Source organism: Elephas maximus, chromosome 9, assembly GCF_024166365.1.
Source record: "Elephas maximus indicus isolate mEleMax1 chromosome 9, mEleMax1 primary haplotype, whole genome shotgun sequence".
Lineage (NCBI taxonomy): Eukaryota > Metazoa > Chordata > Mammalia > Proboscidea > Elephantidae > Elephas > Elephas maximus.
In genome coordinates, this window is record NC_064827.1 from 50,375,039 (window position 1) to 50,398,369 (window position 23,331).

The 23,331-nt window shown below is 38.6% G+C and overlaps 1 protein-coding gene across 1 annotated transcript in view; it reads left to right on the forward strand.

The window, feature by feature from the left end:
* Positions 1–23,331, forward strand: part of TMEFF1 (transmembrane protein with EGF like and two follistatin like domains 1) — a 108,878-nt gene that overhangs the window by 77,412 nt on the left and 8,135 nt on the right. Inside the window, exons 6-8 of the mRNA XM_049896053.1 lie at positions 1,707–1,855; positions 7,444–7,509; positions 20,389–20,512. Coding sequence (XP_049752010.1) covers positions 1,707–1,855; positions 7,444–7,509; positions 20,389–20,512 — 339 coding nt within the window. The remainder of the gene's footprint in view (positions 1–1,706; positions 1,856–7,443; positions 7,510–20,388; positions 20,513–23,331) is intronic.

Genomic DNA, 23,331 nt, shown 5'->3' on the forward strand with positions numbered 1-23,331 from the left:
TGTGCTATAAAATCTAATTTGCTGTTAAATCTTTTTATTGAATTTTTAATTCTTATTAATATTTATAGAAGTTGTCTCATTTTTCCATCTGCTTGTTCTTTGCTGATGGTGTTTTATTTTCTTTGTTGTGAGTGTGCATACGTGTGTATGTACATGTGAGAGCCTGTGAGCTGCATATTTTTCTCAATTTTTTCTGTGGAAAATCTTCAACGTCTAGTATAAAGTTAAGTTCTCCAGAGAGGATTCCATTTACTTCTGTCATTTGTCTAGGGCCACTTCCAGTCCTTGACTGCTGTACACTAAATTTTGAACTTGAGGTGTTTCAGAACAACCAGGTAGTATTTTCAGGTGCAGTTATTCATGTGAGGGCTAGCTCGTGGTTATGAATTCTCAGCGGAGATGTTTTTCTTTCCTCTCTTCAATACCATGACTTGAGGCAGGCTTTTTTTTTCTCCCTCCCCTCCCCAACAGCCCCCTTGGAAAATGGCAACTCATTTCTAGTTTACTGTCACACTGAGAGTTTTAGCTTTGTTGAGATCCTAGCTTTATGAAGGAGGTTCGAGACTCCCCACTTTGGGTGTGCCAGTGTTCTTTGTGTCCTGTTCCCAGAAGCTTGCAAAGCCAAAAAATTCAATAATTGATTTTACACAGCTTGTCAAATGGTTTCAAAGTGAAAGTCCACTTTAGTGAGCTCATCTGACTTTTCTTTTGTGCCTGTCTTCATTTAATTTTTGGCCTGAATATTCCTTGCTTTCTTGCCAACTTATGAATATGTTTAAAAGAATGTTTTCAAGCATTTTATCCAGTGTATTTTGTTGCATTCATTGGGAGGTTTATTTCAGGTGCCTAATCCACCATGTGGAAACCCTGGTGGCATAGTGGTTAAGAGCTATGGCAGCTAACCAAAAAGGTGTGCAGTTCGAATCCACCAGGCGCTCCTTGGAAACTTTATGGGGCAGTTCTACCCTGTCCTTAAAGGGTTGCTGTGAGCCAAAATTGACTCGACGGCAGTGGGTTTGGTTTTTGGGTTTTGGAATTCACCATGTTTCTGGAAACAGGAACATCTATTTTTCTTTTCTCAACTAGAGTATGTGGTTCTCAAGAGAAGTAACTGGTGCCTTGGACTTCTTGGCCTTCTCTATAATGCAAGGCTCAGTGTTCAGTGGACACTCAGTTAAACATGTAGATAGGTAGCTTGAAAACATCATTCTAGGCTTCTAGCTTACGTATTTTCTATTATAGCTTTTAATCTTCCCAATTATTTGGTGAGGTAGGTATGTTATTATTCTGTTTTACAGATCAGTAAACCAAGACTTGGAGGAAGAATTAGGACACTAATCTAACTAATATGGCTAGGATTTGGATTAATGACCTTGATTCATAATTCTGTTTCCTTTTCTCTATGCCATGTTGCTTCTTACGTAATGCTGACATTTGACATTTTCTGATTATCTTGTCTAGGTATGAAAATTCTAGAGAAATCACTGGATTAATAGTATATACCTGAAATTATCTTTAAATTCTCACCTGAAACAAATTTTTAGCTGAGTTTTCACTTTATTTAAGCTTTCATCAGTGGCTTAAAACAATATATTAATTTCTGTTGCAGGAAGTAGATAAATAAGAAAAAATTGCTCTTCTTGCTGTTGCAGCATTGTGACATATTTTTCTTGTAAAGATTAGATAAATTTTGTCTTTCCCAACAGGTGTGTATGTAATATAGATTGCAGTGGATACAGTTTTAATCCCGTGTGTGCTTCTGATGGGAGTTCCTATAACAATCCCTGTTTTGTTCGAGAAGCATCTTGTATAAAGCAAGAACAAATTGATATAAGGCATCTTGGCCATTGCACAGGTAAAATTTATCTTGCCTATTCAAAGACCTATCTTAATATTATATGTCTGGAATTGTATTTGTACATTTTGATAGTATTACAAATTTGGAGAATGAGAAATCCTTGAATTTTATTTTCTCTTGTTATTACATATTTTAGAATGTTTTATATTGTATTAATAGTTTATATATTCTTTTTTTACTTATTTTCACATTCTCAAGAAATGAAACCATTCTTCTTGGTCATTTAGTTACTAAGCTGATCCTTGCATGGAAGTTGTAGATAAATTTTATAGTTCTTAAAGGTTTAAGAATTAGTCAACTTATTTTTATTACGGAGCCCAGCTGATGCAGTGGTTAAGAACTTGACTGCTAAATAAAAGGTCTGCAGTTCAAATCCAATAGCTGCTACTTGGAAACCCAATGGGGCAATTTTACCTTGTCCTATAGGGTTACTGTAAGTTGGAATTGACTTGAGGGCAACAGGTTTGGCTTGGTTTATTTTAATTACAGCAAGACTATCAGTAAAATGTTACCATATATTTCTCCACCTTTTTTTCTAGAGCATAGTAGTTTACTTTAGCCCTAGTGGTTGGTGTGTAAATTTGAATAATAGTTGTATTAACTGGTCTTCCTTGTAGGCGTATGGGTATTATCCTATCACTGACAGCGATGGATCTTGAAACATTCTTTTTGACGATGAATGCAACACCGTTCCTCTTCAAGTTGTCATTCCCGGCATAGTAGACTATATGATTGTCCGATTCAAAATGGCCAATACCAGTCCATTTCAGCTCACTAATGCCTAGGATATTGATGTTTATGTGTTCCATTTCATTTTTGATGATTTCCAATTTTCCTAGATTCATACTTCGTACATTCCAGGTTCTGATTATTAATGGATGTTTGCACTGTTTCTTCTTATTTTGAGTCGTGCCACATCAGCAGATGAAGGTCCCGAAAGCTTTACTCCATCGACGTCATTAAAGACGACTCTACTTTGAGGAGGCAGCTCTTCCCCAGTCATCTTTTGGTGCCTTCCAAGCTGGGGGCTCATCTTCCAGCACTATATCAGACAATGTTCCGCTGCTATTCAAATTTACGCACCAACCACTGGGCCAAAGATGAAGAAATAGAAGATTTTTATCAGCTGCTGCAGTCTGAAATTGATCAAACATGCAATCAAGATGCATTGATAATTACTGGTGATTGGAATGTGAAAGTTGGAAACAAAGAAGGATCAATCAGTAGTTGGAAAATATGGCCTTGGTGATAGAAACGGTGCCAGAGATCGAATGGTAGAATTTTGCAAGACCACGACTTCTTCATTGCAAATACATTGTTTCACCAACATAAATGGCGACTATACACATGAACCTCACCAGATGGAGCACTCAGAAATCAAACTGACTACATCTGTGGAAAGAGACGATGGAAAAGCTCAATATCATCAACCAGAATGAGGCCAGGGGCTGACTGTGGAACAGACCATCAATTGCTCATATGCAAATTCAAGCTGAAACTGAAGAAAATCAGAGCAAGTCCATGAGTGCCAAAATATGACCTTGAGTATATCCCATCTGAATTTAGAGACCATCTGAAGAATAGATTTAATGCACTGAACACTAGTGACCGAAGACCAGACAAGTTGTGGGATGACATCAAGGACATCATCCATGAAGAAAGCAAGAGGTCACTGAAAAGACAGGAAAGAAAGAAAAGACCAAGATGGATGTCAGAGGAGACTCTGAAACTTGCTCTTGAACGTCGAGCAGCTAAAGCAAAAGGAAGAATTGATGAAGTAAAAGAACCGAACAGAAGATTTCAAAGGGCATCTCGAGAAGACAAAATAAAGTATTATAATGACATGTGCAAAGAGCTGGAGATGGAAAACCAAAAGGGAAGAACATGCTCGGTGTTTCTCAAGCGGAAAGAACTGAAGAAAAATTCAAGCCTCGAGTTGCAATGGTGAAGGATTCTATGGGGAAAATATTAAACGACACAGGAAGCATCAAAAGAAGATGGAAGGAATACACAGAGTCATTATACCAAAAAGAATTAGTCTATGTTCAACCATTTCAAGAGGTGGCATATGATCAGGAACTGATGGTACTGAAGGAAGAAGTCCAAGCTGCTCTGAAGGCATTGGTGAAAAACAAAGCTCCAGGAATTGGTGGGATATCAATTGAGATGTTTCAACAAACAGATGCAGCGCTAGAGGTTCTCACTCATCTATGCCAAGAAATATGGAAGACAGCTTCCTGGCCATCTGACTGGAAGAGATCCATATTTATGCCTGTTCCCAAGAGAGGTGATCCAACTGAATGTGGAAATTATAGAACAATATCATTAATATCACAGGTAAGCACAATTTTGCTGAAGATCATTCAAAAATGGCTCCAGCAGTATATTGACAGAGAACTGCCAGAAATTCAGGCTGGTTTCAGAAGAGGATGTGGAACCAGGGATATCACTGCTGATGTCAGATGGATCCTGGCTGAAAGCAGAGAATACCAGAAGAATGTTAACCTTTGTTTTATTGACTATGCCAAGGCATTCGACTGTGTGGATCATAACAAACTGTGGGTAACATTGCGAAGAATGGGAATTCTAGAACACTTAATTGTGCTCATGAGGAACCTTTACATAGATCAAGAGGCAGTTGTTTGGACAGAACAAGGGAATGCTGATTGGTTTAAAATCAGGAAAGGTGTGCGTCAGGATTGTATTCTTTTACCACAGCTGAATAAGAAAAAAAAAAAGATTTTTTTTTCTTATTCAATCTGTATGCTGAGCAAATACTACGAGAAGTTGGACTATATGAAGAAGAATGGAGCATCAGGATTGGAGGAAGACTCATTAACAACTTGCGCTATGCAGATGACACAATCTTCCTTGCTGAAAGTGAAGAGGACTTGAGGCACTTACTAATGAAGATCAAAGACCACAGTCTTCAGTATGGATTGCACCTCAACATAAAGAAAACAAAAACCCTTACAACTGGACCAATGAGCAACATCATGATAAACGGAGAAAAGATTGAAGTTGTCAAGGATTTCATTTTACTTGGATTCATAATCAACAGCCATGGAAGCAACATTCAAGAAATCAAAAGATGCATTGCATTGGGCAAATCTGCTGCAAAGGACCTCTTTAAAGTGTTGAAGAGCAAAGAAGTCACCTTGAAAACTAAGGTGTGCCTGACCCAAGCCATGGTATTTTCAACTGCATCATATACATGTGAAAGCTGGACAATGAGTAAGGAAGACTGAAGAAGAGTTGATGCCTTTGAATTGTGGTGTTGGCAAAGAATATTGAATATACCATGGACTGCCAAAAGAAGGAACAATCTGTCTCAGAAGAAGTACAACCAGAATGCCCCTTAGAAGCAAGGACGGTGAGACTGCATCTTACATACTTTGGACATGTTGCCAGGAGGGATCAGTCCGTGGAGAAGGACATCATGCTTGGCAGAGTACAGGGTCAGCGGAAAACAGGAAGGCCCTGAACGAGGTGGATTGACACAGTGGCTGCAACAATGAGCTCAAGCATAACAATGAGTGTGGGGATGGCTCGGAACCAACTCGACGGCACCCAACAACAACAGCAGTAGTTTACTTTGTTTTTACGTTATCTCTTTGTAGTTTTTGTCCAGATATACCTTGTACTATTAAAGATTTTGGTGTGAAGTTATAGAATGTAAGGAAAAATTATTACCTTGAGCTTAAAATTCAGTTTTGCCTTCTTGCCTTAGTCCTAACTTAGGAACCATGATACCACTAAGAATGGGTTTTAGTTTTGCACCTCTACTAGAAATATTCGCAGTCACTAAAGCCATTACCTTGAGTTTAAAATTCAGTTTTGCCTTCTTGCCTTAGTCCTAGCTTAGAAACCATGATACCACTAAGAATGGGTTTTAGTTTTGCACCTCTACTAGAAATATTCACAGTCACTAAAGCCACAGGCTCTCAACCTTCCTTCCTCAGTAAAATACATATGGGCTGGGCTAATGCATCATTTCCTCATAGCACTCGTGGACTAGGATTGTGCGTCTTCCCTACTCTACTAGACCTAACCACCCCCAACACCTCACTCGTGTGGACTTTCTGAGGGGCTATGTTTTTATCTGAGCTAACCCACTGCTGTTGAGTCGATTCCGACTCACAGCGACCCTATAGGACAGAGTAGAACTGCCACGTAGAGTTTCCAGGGAGTGCCTGGCGGATTTGAACTGCCGACCTCTTGGTTAGCAGCTGTAGCACTTAACCACTACACCACCAGGATATCCTATCTAAGCTAAGGGAAAAAAATGTTATAAGCCAAAGTTTGGTACTTAATATTGTTAGCAAAATTTTTGTGAGACCATGTACAAATGATTGCAATACTTCTAGTCTAAGTACCAAAGAAACCCAGCCAAGAATTTCTAGGTGGGAGTTAGGTGTGAGAGTGATAGAGGAAAGCATTGGCTGGTAGGCTCCACCCTTACCTTGCAGGTAGGTATTATAGTTGGTTTTGATTTTGAAGAAGCGTGGTTTGTTTTTCTTTCTTGGGGTAGCATGTAGAACCTAGGAAGGATAGTTTAGAGAGAGAATATCTTCAGTGAGAAACTGTTGTGTGTGTGAATGGTACTCCCTGGAATTTCAAATTCAGAGTAGTTGGCCAAGCTTGTGAAATTTCTTAAATTCATGCAGACTTAGACTCCATGTGAGTAGTTGGTCTTACATTTTGTCTTAGTTCTGTCTGTATTTCCATTCACACCTAACTGTACCTTCCATTTGTCTCCCAGAAGTATTTTCCTTTGGAAAAAAAATAGAGAACTAAAAAAAGAAGAAGCTTTCCAAGTGAGAATTTGTAGTGAGAAAAATCACAGAACTGTTATGTCTGAGGCTTTCATTGAATATAAAATGAAAAGATGAATTATCTGGGCAAGAGAAGAAAGAGTAAGGGAGAGGGCTGTGGGGGTGGAAGGGTAGAGAGAAATCCTAGATAGTAAGCAGTTAAAGGTATGATGGAGCCCTAATGGTGTGGTGGTTAAGAGCTCAGCTGCTAACCAGAAGGTCGGCAGTACAAACCCACCAGCTGCTCCTTGGAGATGGGTTTGGTTTTTTGTTTAAGGCTGTCATATCAGCTCAACTTTACTTAAATCGGTATCAGTGCCTTGCTTTTTCCCAGAAATCCGGAAAATTTTAAATGAAGCACATCAATTTAAGCTGCTGCATCAGCTACACCGTAAACCATCTCCTGTATGAACTATACACACTATTTTGAAAATAGCCATTTTACTATTAATTGCAAAAATTATCCTCTGTGAATCTTGATGATTATTCAACTGAGGTGGTCAACAGATGTTTTGCTTAGCTCTTATACTGTTTTAAAACAAGGTTTAATTAGTTGTCAAATGTGAATTTTTGACTTGGTAAAAAACCATGACTCATGTGGTGTTTGTATCTGGGATACTTTGAGTTCTGAAGCAGAAATGGCTTGCTTGATCAAGGGAATGATGAAAAATGTGATCGGGATAGGTGAATATGTGCCTTTGGAATACTTGGGAGTTCCATGATGTGGATGAAACATATGTATCTTAATTTGAAAATTGTTTTCTCTCATAGACACAGATGATACCAGTTTGTTGGGAAAGAAAGATGATGGACTACAATATCGACCAGATGTGAAAGGTACTGAATCCTAATTTTCCAAGTTTTGGCCAAACTGTTGAAGTACGGTTACTAACTGCCCTTACTAGCTTTATTTCCATTATAACACCTTCCCAGCTTTTCTTTCTGTACAAATACACATTATACAGTTGATTATTAGTAATATATTAGCTAAAACATGTAAAGCCTTCACAATTTACAGAGCACTCTTGTGTACACATTTTGTAATAGAAATGCCTGTTGAGATAGCTGTAGATTCACCTGCAGGTGTAAGAAATTATCAGAAAGTTACCTTATATATGCTATTTTAATCCCCTTTATTTCTCTAGAATTTACTCTTAACATTTATCCTCTGTGCCCAGGTTTTTAACTTTGTTTACCTCTGCCTGAAGCTCCTCCTTTCTTTGCCTGCCCCTTACTCATACTTCCAGTCTCAGCTTAAAAGTCATTCCCTTTTGCAGAGTACTCTGGTAGCTCAATGATAGAATTCTCGCCTTCCACGCAGGAGACCAAGGTTTGATTCCTGGCCAGTGTACTCCATGCGCAGCCACAACCCTTCATCAGTGGAGGCTTGCATGTTGCTATGATGTTGAGCAGGTTTCAGCGGAGCTCTCACACTAAGATGGACTAGGAGAAAGGCCTGGCAATCTAATTCTGAAAATCAGCCAGTGAAACCGTATGGATCACAGTGGTCCAATCCACAACCAATGGTGGGGATAGCGCAGGACTGGACAGTGTTTCATTACATTGTGCATAGGGTCGCCGTGAACCGAGGGCCGACTTGACAGCCACCAACAACTGTTGTGTGTATGAATGGTTCCCCTCTTATATATTTGATTAGGTTCCCCTCTTATGTATTTCCCTATCCTAGCATTTAACCAGGAGCCCTGGTGGTACAGTGGTTAATCGCTCAGCTGCTAACTGAAAACTTGGTGGTCTGAACCCCCTAGCTGCTCTGTGGGAGAAAAGACCTGAAGATCTGCTCCTGTAAAGATTACAGCCTTAGAAACCCCATGGGGCAGTTTGCTTAGTCCTATAGGGTTGCTATGAGTTGGAATCAACTCGACAGCACACAACATAAGCATTTAACATATGGTAATTACCGTTTTTACTTATCTGTATCTCCCTTTAGCCTGTGAGTCTGTGAGGACAGGGAACTGCATCTGTCATTCATTTTCATATCCCTAAAACTTAGCAGGATGTCTGTCACATAAATAGGTACTCCATATTTGTTGAAAGAACATATGTGGCTCAAAGAAGCTATATGATATATTGTACAAAGTCTCACTTCTACTAAAGGTCAGAACAGATACTGGATTCTAGGTCCCTTGACCTCAAGTCCAGTGCTCCTTTACACTTGTTTTCACACCTGTTATTTTCTGTATTCTTATGCCTACTCTTAGAGATAAGGACAAATGGAAACACTGAGTCTCCATAAGATGATATTAACTAAAGCACGTCCAGATCTTTGAACTCCTAGACCAGGATTTCTGTATAACTGCTCTATCACAAGTACATCTTCTACCCATTTAATTGGTTATGCTAATGACATTCTTTAGATATGTGATCTACCTTTTATGTCTAATTTGTAAAAAATGATATAAAATGGACATAATGGTATCTGTCTCATAGAGTTGCATAAAGATTAAATGAAAATACATATCAAGTGATTAGAACAGTGTCTGATATCCTCTAAGTGCTCGATAAATGTTAGCTCTTATTATTTAATAATTTGTTACTTTTCATACTTGAATCATATCAAACTTGGATTAGTTACAACCCCAGAGCCCCTGAAATATTAGTTTCCTGTGTTGATACAGAGTGGTATATCCTTTAAAATAGAAAATTGCCTGTATTCCCATCGGAAACATAGTAGATTAGTCCCAGTTTTATTCCCTGTACTCATAGTATCTGACTAGATTAGGAAGGCCATTTTTTAGTAAGCTCTTACTTAAGGCAGTTTGAGGAATTGTGTATGCCTCAAATGCTTGCCTGACCTTGATATGATCGCATGGATAATTTAGTGCCTAGGCCGGTTTTTGTTTTTAGTTTTAGAAGAATGTTTCTATTATTCTATATATTACCAAATAATTTTTTCAAATTGAAGTGAATTTCATGTAATCTTGTTAGTTGGTGTTAGTTGATTCCAACTCATGGCAACCCCAGGTGTGCAGAGTAGAACTGCTCCATAGGATTTTTAAGGCTGTAACTTTTTGGAAGCAGATCACCAGAACTGTCTTCTGAGGCTTCTCTAGGTGGGTTTGAACCACCGTCCTTTTGGCAACGGCTAGTAGTTGATAGCTTAACCAGTTTGTGTTACCAGGGACTCATAAACATTCAGTTAACCATTTTAAAGTATACAGTTAGAGGCATTTCGTGCATTCACAAAGTTGTGCAACCACCACCTCACTCTAGTTACAGAACTTTTTCATCACCTGGGAATGCCACCCCGTCCCCATTTAAGTGGTCACCCCCGTTCCCTCTCCCCTCATCCCCTGGTAACCACTAATCTGCGTTATGTCTCTGTGGATTTACCTATTCTGGATATTTCATACAAAAGGAATGATACAATCTGTGACCTTTTGTGTCCAGCTTCTTTCACTTACGTGTTTTCAAAGTTCTCCAGTTGTAGCATGTATCAGTATTTTATTCCTTCTTATGGCTGAGTAATATTCCATTGTATGTATATACCACAATTTGTTTATGTATTCATCTGTTGATGTAAATTTGGGTTGTTTCCATCTTTTGCCTATTATGAATAATGCTGCAGTGAACATTGGTGGACGAGTTTCTGTTTGACTAACTGTTTTCAGTTCTTTTAGGTATATAACTAGGAATGGAATTGCTGGGTCATATGGTAACTCTGTGTTTAACTTCATGGACCAAACAAAAAAATCCAAACCCACTGCCATCTAGTCGATTCTGACTTGTAGTGACTGTATAGAACAGAGTAGAACCGTCGTGTAGGGTTTCCAAGGCTGTAAATCTTTACAGAAGCAGAATGCCACATCTTGCTCCCACAGAGTGACTGGTGGGTTCGAACCACTGACCTTTCAGTTTGCAGCTGAGTGCTTAACTGCTGTGCCACCAGGGCTCCTGGGAACTTTGTGAAAGAGGTGAAATTTGAGCTGGACCTTCAAGGATGGTTAGGATTTGAAGAAGGGTGAAAAGCATATTTAAGGAGGATGCAAGATCATGAGCAACGGTATAGAGGCAAACATTATGATAGGATGTATTAGACAGTGGTAAAGAACCCTTTTTTTGCTGGAGAGTAGGGGTCTGAGAGGTAGAAGTGGAAGACAAGGCTAGAGAGATAGCTTGAGGGCAGATTGTGTAATATCTTGAATGCTTTCTAGGGAATTTAGATTTTATTTGTAGGCAGCGGGGAAACATTAATATTTTTGAAAAAAAGGGAGGCTACAGAGTTAACTGTTTGAATGAGTGATACCTGGTAGAAACATATGAAATCATTGGACTGGAGGCAGGGAGACCGATTAGACTCAAAAGCAATAGGCATCTGCTTAGATGTGGGACCAAGAGAGTTAAAAGCAGCTTAAGATTTTAGGCTCAGATGACTTGGATGATATGTTATATTTATAGAAGTGGGGACGTTGGGAAATGAAAGGTGTTTGGAGTAAGATAGGGAAGAACTTAATCACGGAGGTGATTAATTTTATTTCAGTGTTTGTGGTGCTTTTGGAACTGATCCAGGTGACTTATTCAGCATAAATTTGCAAGTCACTTCTCGGGTGTGGAGGTGGTAACTGAAACCCTGAGAGTGGGTGAGAGCGATTATAGAGCTGCACTGTCGCCACTAGCCACATGTGGCTATTTAAATTTCAGTTACTTAAAAAGTCGGTGTCTCAGTTACATTAGCCATATTTCAAGTGCTCAGTAGCTACGTGTGGCTAGTGGCTACCCTATGGGATAAAGTAGATATGGAACATTTCTAGAATTGCCAAAAGTTCACCTGAACAGCACTCTTATTCAGTAAGGAGAGAAAGCTCAACTTGAGATGAAGCAGAAGGAAGAACCAGAGGAAGGGAAACAAGAGAGAACAGTGGCGCAGAAGCCAAAAGAGAATATTTCACGAGGGAAAGGATGACTAGTAGATTAAAACGTGTAGAAAGGTAGTAGACGATGAGAAACTTTGTTACTGAATTTGAAGACAAGGGAACCATTGACAATCTTGGACTGAGAAGTTTTTGTAGAGTTATGAAGATGAAGCCTAAAGTGTGAAAGAGGAGTTCCGTAACACCTTTTTTATCACCAAGATACCCTTGCTTCATTCCTGAGCTTTCACGTCATCTCAGCCCATACCCTGTCTTCGGTTTCAGTCTTGAACCTCAGTAGCCTTCACTACTTCTGCTGGCCAGGGATATTATCAGAGAGATCATTGTGTCCATCAGTTGGCAACTTTTGTTCATATATTGTAATACAGCTCTTTTGATGTCCCTTTAATGGTCTTGACAGATTAGCCTTATCATAGTGCTTGTTTGAGGTAAGACTGTGAGCCAGATGCTAAAATCATTGAAGAAAGTCAGAGAGTGTATTTAGTGCAGCATGGTAGAGCACAGCACCATGATGAGGATGGTTGGATGGCTGTACAGGTGGGTGGCGTGGGTTTCTAAGAGAGGAAAGTAGTTGGGAGTTGCAAATGGAATGCTGGTCTGGAGGTGACAGTAGTAAGCACATCAGAGAAAGGTGGAAGGAAAAGGGGTCTAGGAAGTAACTTGGTGCATCAGGGAGATGAAAGAATTAGTTTCTAAGGGAGTAGTTGAGAATGTGGATGAGTTTTTCAAATTAGAAAAGATACTTTGCTGGCCAGAGTGGAAAGGAGAGTAGAGGAAGAGTTAGGACTGGTATGGAGAACAGCGGGGGTTGGATATGAGACGGTGGGAGGAGTTGGAGGGTGGATAGGAGTTTATACCTAGGTAGGTAATTCTCGATAATGGGATCAGAGGAGACTGGGGTTAGGGAAGGATGTGGGGACGAATAAGTTAGTAATGAGGTTTGGCATGAGGAAGAAATAATGGGTATTTGACTTTTTTTAATTGGAAGAGTTTGCAGAAATAATGAGCCCTGGAGTTACAGATGCAACTTGGATGTAGTTGCAGCCTCAGTGGCTTTCCTTCGGGTGCATGTCTCAGTTGCTTACAGCTACTCCTTATGATTTATTTTGGTAGCACACTGAAGAACAAATAACACTGGAGCAAGCCTTTACAGACAAGCAGTCCTGGTACTGGGTTTTGTTATGACATCATCACTTAGAACCATACTGTCCTTTGTATTTGAAAACACTACTACTGTAGTGCTTTTTTTTTTTTTTTTTTTTTAATGAATGCTTCTGTGAGTGCAAGGAGGCACTGAGTGACCAAGTATACTTTTTGTATTGCACACACAGAGACAGTGTTCAGAGATTAGCAGTTGCAGCTGCTGTACAGGGAGCCTGTTACCACTTGCCTGAGAACATTGTTTAGAGAGGACGATTCTGTGCCTAGCTTTTGCTGTGTGGTGGCTTCCTCTGTGCATGGTTTCTGAAGCCATAATTTATCTTTAAAACTTTTTCTCTTTTATTTTTGAAGTTGTCTGGTTTATTTGGCCTAGAGAGCAGGTACTCACTCAGACACTCCATTTTTATCCATTCCCTACACATACTCCCACTGTAGTTTGGTGAAGTAACAGTGTAATGGCTAACAGCTTGAGCTCTCAGTCAGGCTTGGTTGACCATTTAAAAGCTGTGTGGCCTGTTTTCTCTGCTCAGTGACTATATCTGTAAAGTGGAGGTGGTAGTATCTAATGCCTAGGACTACTCTGAATATTAAATAATATATTGCCGAATTTATTATAGATGTTATTATGAGGATTGTTAATACTTTTGTTTTCTTGTTTCATTGTTAGTAGCCTGGCTATGCTCAAAGGTCTCGCCATTGGTGAGAGTGCCTATCTTGCTATTTAATATGGTTCATGAGTGACATCAAAAACCAAAGAACTTAGCCTATTACCATCAATTCTTACTCATAGCAACCTTATAGGACAGAGTAGGATTGCCCCATAGTTTCCAAGGAGCGGCTGGTGGATTCGAACTGCCAACCTTGGTTAGCAGCCGAGCTCTTAACCATGGTGCCACCGGGGCTCCTGAGTAACATCCATAGGGTATTTATCCATTTAACAATTATTTATCGAGTGCCCTACTGTATGCATTAGATAAATAATTGTTGGATGGATAAATATATTTGATAACATTTCACTTATTTATGTTATTATTTAATCCTTGCAACAATCATGTTATCTTTATTTTAAAGATGAAACAAACCATGATGGTTTGTGGCTCATGTAGAATGGCAGAGCAGGGACTTTCCTGAGCCTAAGTCCTGATGCTCTTCCCATTGTATCATACCTATTCTAGAATTTTGTTATGCTTCCTCGCTTTTTCCTGTACTTAATTTCCTTCAGAATATTAATCTACTCTAAACTGTCACTTTAGTGAACTTTCAGGTTTGTCCTCTGCCTTGATTTTTCTCCCAGGTACTAGTTTCATAGAATCAGTTGCCCAGTGAGTCTTTCTACTAACTTTTTACTTAGGCTGCGATTACCTCAAACTCCAGCAACTACCATAGTGCCTGGAACATACCTGAACATAGTAGGCACTTAATACATTTTGAATGATTGAAGGTCAAAATTTAAACTCAGTTTACTATAATTTCTCTACAGATCACCCTGCTGTTAGTTCAAATGTAGTGTTATTTTTCATAATTCTGTACTTTAAGAGCATCTCCAATAAAGAAGACAGGTCTCTTCTACTAAATACTTAAATGCACTGGGGTTAGTGCTGGGCACCACTCTTAGAGATAGGTGTTGCAAACTAGTTCAAAAAGAAAGTTTGGCCTTAAGAAGAAAAGACCGGTAGGCAGTGGGGGACCAGAGGCATGGAGAGATCCATACAAAGTTAGAGAGCGAATTCATGCAACATAAGGAAAATCTGACAAACAGGGGAATGAACTATATTTTTATGATGAATTCTTCATCTCTGGGAGTATTCAAGTAGAAAAAGGCCCTCGGGGATATAACTGAAGCTATTCCTTCATTTGACCGGATGGAATCCAAGGACCCTTCCAAATCTCAGTTTCTGAGATGATTCACTTTCCAAAGCATCTCTCAAGTCATGTTTATTTTTTTCTGTATCTCTAGTATCTGTTCTTTTCTTTCTATCCTACGCTGTGCTCTAGCTTAGCTTTTCATTGCTGTAAGCTTGGGTTATGTAAGAGCCTCCTAATTGGTGCCTGGCCTTCCTAGTCTTTGCACCCCCTGCACACACTGGTATCCAATTAATTTTTTAACAGCTTTATTGATATATAATTTATATACCATGAAGTGTACCTGTTTAAAGTGTACAATTCAGTGTTTTTTAGTATATTTACAGAGTTTTGCAACCATTACCATAATCTAATTTTAGAACATTTTCAACATCCCCCAGAGAAATCTTGCACCCATTAGCAGTCACTCCCCATGCCCTCTAACTCCCAATCCTGGGCAGCCACTCTCAATAAAACATCGTTTTCATTGAGCTGCTCTCAAGTTAAAACGCTTTCAGTGTTTTTCTTATCCATATGATTAAGAAAACATTTCACATTTGGAATTGAAATTTTTCCACAATCTGATTGTAGCCTACTTTTCCAGCCTTGACTTATACCTGCCCCTAGTCTGAACGTAAAGCTCTTGCTAGGCTGATCTGCTCCTTGTTCTTGAGAGTGCTGTGTGCATTTCGCCTTCTCTTCATCCTCCACCATCCTCCTATTCTGTATACCTGTGCTTTGAGGCCTAACTTGGGTCCCACCCTATTTATGACTCCTTTCCTCAGTAACTTAGCCTGCAATTAGTTCTCCACTGAACTTGAATTTCCTTCTGTAGCATCTGGTATTTGTAAAACCTTTTTTTGTCATTAAATTGTAAGCTACCGTGTGAGACCCCTCTCTCTTGTGTTGTTCAGTGTGCACATGTTGATTTCCTAAATTGATTATAAGCTTCTTGAGGGCAGGGACCATGTATGCTTTTTCCTTGTATCTTCTGTAGCTTAGACAAGCTTCTGGCTATGCACAGAAATGTACTAAGTATAATGGAATGAATAATGTTGGAATTGGACAGAATGCTGAATTTGGACTCTGTGACAGCCGCAGACTTCATAGCTTTACCAGACATGTCCATGTTTTATGTGGCTTCATTTTGTCAAGAGCTTGATATCACATTCTTCCATTAATTCATTCAGCAAATGTTGGTTGGTGCTCAAAACTCTGGTCTTAATTAACTTTTTTCTCAGGAAACTGTGTGTTATTCTTGAAATTTCCTGCTGTTGATAAGATTTTCTTATGGTAGGTTAGTTTGTAACCAGAACCTCTGTAGACCTATATGGTCCTATTGTTATTCACATTATAGTACTTTATTATTGTAGATTGTTTCATAACTTCAGCCTCTATAGCCCCATCGTTGTATACTTTTCTGGTGTGTCACACCAGAAAAGTATAGTATCATGTTCTGAGAAGTTGTAGGATGACGAGTGCTACGGGAGACAGTTGCTTTTCTCAAGTCGCTTATGGGCTGATTGGGAATGTACAGTAACATTTTTTCGTTTGAAACCATAGCTTAAAAAGTACGTTTGATTTTGTTAATTTGACCTCTGTTAAATTATTCCTAATTAAAGCTAATTGCTTTAAGAAAGTCTTCTGCTTTGATCACAAATATTAATAAATAAAAAATGTATTCATTTAAGTTTCAGCCTCTCTTGTGAACACAGGGTAGGACTAATAAATGCATTCCTGTTCACTAAGTGGGGATTTAAAGCAGAAAACATCTTTGGATAATTCATTTTGTCAATGGAAAACAACAAAAATACAATTCATAGTTTTTCTCCCAGTAAAGGATTTTAAGTTGTAAAACTGAACACTTTTACAGTATAACATATCAACAAGTGAAAAATTAGAATGCAACAAATATTTATTGAATACATAATAATAATTGGTAATATTTATAAAGCACAGATTGTGTACTGGGCACTGTTCTAGGTTCTTTATTACCTCATTTAGTCCTCAAACCAACCCTGAGAAGTAAATCTCATTAGTGTCTCTGTTTCCCAGATGAGGAAACTGGGGCCCAAGAATAGCTAAGTGACTGCCTTTATGTCACTCAGCTACACCTCTTGTAACCAAGATTTGAACCCAGGCGGTCTGACTTTAGAGCTGAGCTCTTAACCACTGTACATACTACATGCCAAATGTTAAGAGTTCTATAGATATAAGTAACACAACAGCTAGATTTCAAGGAGCTCACAATCTAATGGTAGACTCTGATGAAAACAAATCAAATAGTTATAATACGGTATTTTACATGTTATAATAGACATAGGTGCTCATGATCGTAATAGGCCAAGTGAGGGACTGATTTATTTTGCCACAGAAGAATTATGTTTGGAAGCTAGAGGATAAGATTATAAACTTTTTGAGGATAGGATATGTCTTAATTATTTTTGTATCCCCAGCACCTAGCAGAGTGCCTGGCACATAGAAGGTGATCAATAAGTGATAAATGAATAAGTCTTCTGTACTGCACTGTCCAGTGTGGTAGCCACTACCCACACGTGGCTACGGTGCACTTGAATTGTGGCTGCCCAAAGATGTGCTGTGAGTGTAAAGTATTCACTGGGTTTGATGACTTATTTAAAAAATGTAAAATATCTCAATTGATAAAATATTAATGGCATTTTGAAATGATAGTATTGTGGATATAGGGCTAAATAAACTGTTCAGATAATTTACCTTTTTTTACTTTTTTAATATGGCTACTGGAAAATTTTTAATTACATATGTGCTGATGGTTACTTCTGTTAGACAGTGCAGATCTTGTTCAGCCCTCGGGGGAGAAAATGACTTGACCAAGCTCACAAGGAAGCAAAGATATCCTTAGAATTTAAATTTTCTATGTATTGGATTCCCCAACTTCTAGTTCAGTTTTCCTTCTAGACATAAATTTTGCTGTTGTTGTTAATTGTCATTGAATCGATTATGACTCATGGTGACCCCATGTGTGTAGAGTAGCACTGCTCCATAGAGTTTTTAAGGCTGTGAGTTTTCGGAAGCAGATCCCTAGGCCTGTCTTCCTAGGTGCCTCTGGGTGGGTTTGAACTGCCAACCTTTTCACTAGAAATTGAGTGCTTAATCATTTGTGTCTCCCAGGGACTCCATAAATTAAGTTAGGACAATATAAATACATAAATTTTGAGGTAAAAAGACATCACTTTGGTTTTGTAAGGGATGACATGATCTCTCTGCTTTAGTTACCCAGTCATTGAGCTTAATAATCACTAAAGATTTTTTTCTTTTATATGAAAATCTCTTTTTTTAGTTCTATTTTTCACAATTGGCACCTCTGTTTTCCTTTATTGCTCCCCTTCCCACACACATGCACATACAGTCATGTACCACATAACGTCTGTTTGGGCAACGTCTGACTGCATGTACATCCATGGTCCCATAAGGTTATAATAGAGTTCCGAAATCCCAATTGGAAAACGGAATGCAGCGCATTTAGGCATGTCACACTTGACGATCACGGCGATCCTCAAAAACAAAGAATTCTGTAACCTGTTAAGGGATAGGCTATTGAAAACTATAAGGCAACGGAAAATGTGAGAGGGACCTATATCAGATTGTGAAGAAATTGCTGATGACATGGATTGAGGGTCAAACACATAAGCAGATCCCTCTCAGAATGTTGATGATCACTGCTAAGGCATGAAACTTGTTCAAGATGCTTAAAGAAAAAACAAGACCAGACTATGATATTGAGTTTAGTGCTCGCTCTGGGTAGTTCCAGTGTCTCAAAGCACATGCACGCTATATGATGCGTGAGTGATGAGTCTGTGAGTGCTAATACAAAGGTAGGAGAAGAATTTATTGAAACCCTGGATAAACTAATTGTAGGCAGGAGGTTATTTGCCCCAACAGATTTTTAAAATGGACGAAACCTCTTTATTTTGGAAGTGAATGCCTGAAAGGATCTTCTTATATAATACGGTGTTTGCAAAATGTCCAAATCACCCAATGTCCTATTTCATAGAACATATCATGAATGTTAAATGGTACATGACTGTGCACACAGCCTCCTATTTCATCCCTCTTAATTTGTTTACAGAAACCCTCGTGGTGTAGTGGTTAAGTGCTACGGCTGCTAACCAAGAGGTTGGCAGTTCAAATCCACCATGCGCTCCTTGGAAACTCTGTGGGCCAGTTCTACTCTGTCCTATAGGGTCGCTATGAGTCAGAAATCAACTCAATGGCAGTGGGTTTTTTTAATTTGTTTACATCAGCATTCTTTAAACTTTATTAGCACCTTTATTTGTATTTTGGAGAGGTAGGTTCTTTACTGTTCCGTGATATAGTACTGTATAGATAGCTGGTTGTTTTGGTAGTCTTGTACATGCATCATCTCACATAATACTCTCAAGCTCCATCAAGTATAGGCCCTATTATGATCCTGGTTTTATAGATAGGAAATCTCAGGTTTAGAGAGGGTAGTATGCTGAAGGTCACACAGATAATATTGCACAGAATCACTGTAAGCTAGAAACAGCAGGAACCCAGGGACTTTTTCCTAAGGCTTAATTTATTGGTGTATAAAAAAGAAGCGCAAAAATCTATTCTAAAAGTGTGGGCGTATAACTGTGCACGTGTGCATAAGTGATCGAGCACAAGAGAGAATTGGATGAATATGATTGATTTTGAAGACTGGGTCCTGCCACCTTCCATCTGGCCTTCCTCTCTTTCCCATTTCTGACAGTGATATTACTCACCGCACTTCTGTCTTCACTTCAACTCAGTTCAGTTCAAATCAGTATACCTAAGTCTGAACGAATATGGTAACCGTGGCTCTCTTTGGATACAGGGATTTCAGGTGATTTTAAATTTATTTTTTATATGTTCTCTCTATTATTGAATTTTTTACAGTGAATATTTAAAACCTATATAAAATGGGAATGAATGAGAATAATGACACATTGTGAAAAATGTAACCAACATCACTGAATAATTTGTGTAGAAATTGTTAAATGGGAACCTAATTTGCCGTGTAAACTTTCACCTTACACACAATAAAATGTTAATTAAAAAAGCAGAAAAAAGAAAACCCTGTGGAGCACAATTCTACTCTGACACACATGGGGTTGCATAAGTCGGAACAGTCTGGACGGCAACTGGTTAGCATTCGAATATGTCTCTTTAGAAGTTGAAAAGGATTAAGTAAACCAACACGAGCACATGCACACACACACACACACACACACCCCTATATAAAAAGAACAAAGTGATTTTTATTTGGAAAAGAATCTATCCTTGGTCATTTTCATTCCAAAAATCAACTTTTCACCTCCAATTTCAGAATCTCATAACTTGTTCTCTGCCATTCCAGTGTTCTTTGACCTCAATTTCATAGCCACCAGATGAAGGATTAGAGTAAGTCAGTTGCCCCAACAGCTAATGCTATATATGCCACCTTCTGCCACAGAGGTAATCTTTCTTCTAGACCCAGGGTTTATTTATTTCTCAAAATTTATTTTTCTTTGGCAGATTATTTTTAAAGAGTAGCTCATAGTTGTCACATCCTGCAAATAATTATTTTTAAATGTTTTGGATGCTTTTAATTTGAATCTAAACCTGCTGTATTTGTAGAATAATGGGAATTGGAAGAGACCTTGGATCTTATCCAACCTCTTGTCTAATACATTTCCTTTCAAATTACCCGACAGGTAGTTGATCAGGAATAAATTTATTTGCTGCTTCAGGACCTTTGAAAAAGTCCATGTTTTTCTATTTGCTTTTCACCATTTAGTGACCTGGTCTATGTTCTTTTAAGATGCTAGTGATCAAAGAGAAGATGTTTATATTGGAAACCACATGCCTTGCCCTGAAAACCTCAATGGTTACTGCATCCATGGAAAATGTGAATTCGTCTATTCTACTCAGAAGGCTTCTTGTAGGTAAGTCAGTACCTCCACGTCAGTGGTGAGAGATTTTCCTGTTTAATGTTCACTGCCCTATAGAAGGCAATGAAATATGGACCAAATATTATTAAAAAAAAAATTGTATATTTGCATAGAGAAGTAAAAAATAAATAAGCAGCATCATTTGGAGTCTGGCAAGTAACATGCAAACAGAAAAACAGATGTTACATTAGGTCTTTGAGATTATGGGTTTAAAATTTTTTTAATATAATAGTTATGTTATTTTTAAAATGAAAAATCAACGTGCCATATTATAACACTCTTGGTTTTTAGGCAGTCTGTTACGAGGTTGTTCAGAGTGGCTAAAGAATGGTTTAAGAACAGAGAACATTTTGATGAAATAAAATATATCACAAAATAGATTTCTAAAAGAAAGGTGATGGGGATCTAGAACTAAGTGTGAGGTGAGAGATAGGAAGGGAAAGGTCCCAATTTCAGTTACCTAAGTTGCAGAGAGGTTAAGTGCCTTGTTTGAGGTCAGCAGCAAGTTAAAAATACAGATGGGACAAGCTAGACCTCAAATTTCGTAATACTCAACCGAAGGCTCTCTCATCTTAGCACAGTGCTATTTGCTGCTGTGTCTGTCTGTCTGCCAGTGCCTCTTCTTGCTGTTGCTGCTGCTAGAGAGGAGCTCAGCCTCCGGCTCCTGGGGTTGGTCTGGTTAGCCAGGTAATGTCTCATATACAAGGGAGACTGTTACCTTTCTGCTGATTTCTGCTTCCTGGAGTTTGGCCTGAATCCTTTTTTTCCCTTTCCTATTTAAACTGTCTAAACATGGAGAAATATTACTTTACTTTTGTTCTGTTTATATATGAACCTTTCTTTCCTATCAGAAAAAGAAAGTGTCGGAAACCAGGTTTTTTGATTCACTCCTTTAGCTCCCTGCTCCCAATTTTCTTCCTCGCTCCTCTTATTTAAAAAACATAACAAAACTCTATAAACTGTTAAAAATTGAATAATTCTTTGTCGAGCCTTTGGCTTTTTCTGATTGAATATGCTCTGTGTCTTTGAAGGAGCTAGACCCTTATTTATTTTTTTTCCTGAACGCTTAAAAATACAGATGTACAGAAGAGAATAGGACAGTTTTAAAACAATATCATACAGTAGATTCCTCATAGTTGTCCCACAGTGGCATGCATATCTTGGTAGAAGTTCAGATCATGTTGTCTTCTCAGGATAGGGCATCTTTCATGATACGTACGTGAGGATGAGAGAGAAGGATGTGATAATGATAATGTTGTAATACCAGGGACTGCTAGGAGGGGATAGTATTTTACTAATTGATGCTAAGAGGATTGAATTGGTATAGTGGTTATAGGTTTTGGAATCAGATACACCTGCTTGGCCTGTTATTGGCTGTGTGTCCTTGGGCAAGTTACTTAATGTTTCTAAACCTCATTTTCTGCACCTCTAAAATTGTAATAAATAATAGTTCTTATCATAGGGTTGGATTCCTAAATAAATGGTTAACGCACTCAGCTGCTAACCTAAAGGTTAGAGGTTTGAGTCCACTCGGAGGTGCCTTGGAAGAAAGGTCTGGTGATGTACTTCCCAAAAGCCACCCATTAAAAGCACTCTGGGGCACAGTTCTACTCTGACATACGTTGGTTGTCATGAGTCAGAATCAACTGGATGGCAACTAGTTTTTGTATTTTTTTTAAATCATAGGGTTATTAAAATTAAATGAGGTAAAGTTAAGTGTATATGTAAAATGCTTAGCATAAACCTGGTACATAATACATATTTAATAAATAGCAATTGATATTTTTAGACTGTAAGGTCCATTAGGTCAAAGGCTGTTTGTTGTGCTGACAGCTGTCTTCCCAGTGACTAGCATAGCACACAGTATGTCCTCAATAAATATTTGTTGAATAACATGTGATAATTATCAACATTTCCCTCTTCTCTAGATTAGAGAAGTTTCTTTAATGCTAAAGGATATCTGTTCTGCAGTCTTAGAACTCCTAAAAAGTAGTTGATCTTTTTCTTTTGCCTGAATGTTTGTTTACAGTGTCTACAAGAAACAGGTCATCGTATCATGTGCACTTCTGCTGTTAGGTGCGTGTGTTTGGGTGGCAGTAAACGGGCAGGGGATGAACAGCCTTTAGCCATCTACTTTTTATTAGGTTAAAATCAAGCATTATTCCACCATCAATTTGTTTAATTCTTTCAAGATTATTTAGTACTTGGTGGTACTTACTATATGCCAAATTCTATCTGGCGCAAGGGTTTCAAATTGGAATACAGCAGGAATCCAGGGATCATGCTTTCAAAAAGTGTACACTCTCGTAGAAGAGATGGATAAACAATAATTAAAATGTAGTGTGATAAATGCTGTCATACATAGATATACGTGAGGTGATTTGGGGCTTCACAAAACGTACTTCAACCTTAAGAGGAGTAGGGGATATTGTTGGAGGTGGAGGGAGTGGTAGGATCAGGTTGGAAATGCTACTCGAAAGTTAAGAGAAGACAGTAGTGAGAAGCATTCCAGGTGGGGTAAAGAGTTCAGAGAGTAATAAGCAGGCCAGAAATCTGTCTGTTTTGTTCACTGATATATCCCAAATACCTACTACAGTACGGACACGTAGCAGGTGCTCATTAAACGTGTTGAATGGCTGTGTGAATGAATCAGCACAGAAAGCCATGGGAGTGAATGAGATTACCTGTGCAGGATGTGTGGGATGAAAGAAGTAGAGGGTGGAGGATTGAATCCCTGTATCTGCCTTTGATCCATAACATAGAAGGTTAATACTCGAGGTATTTGGATAGTATAATCAGAAAGGCAGTTTGCA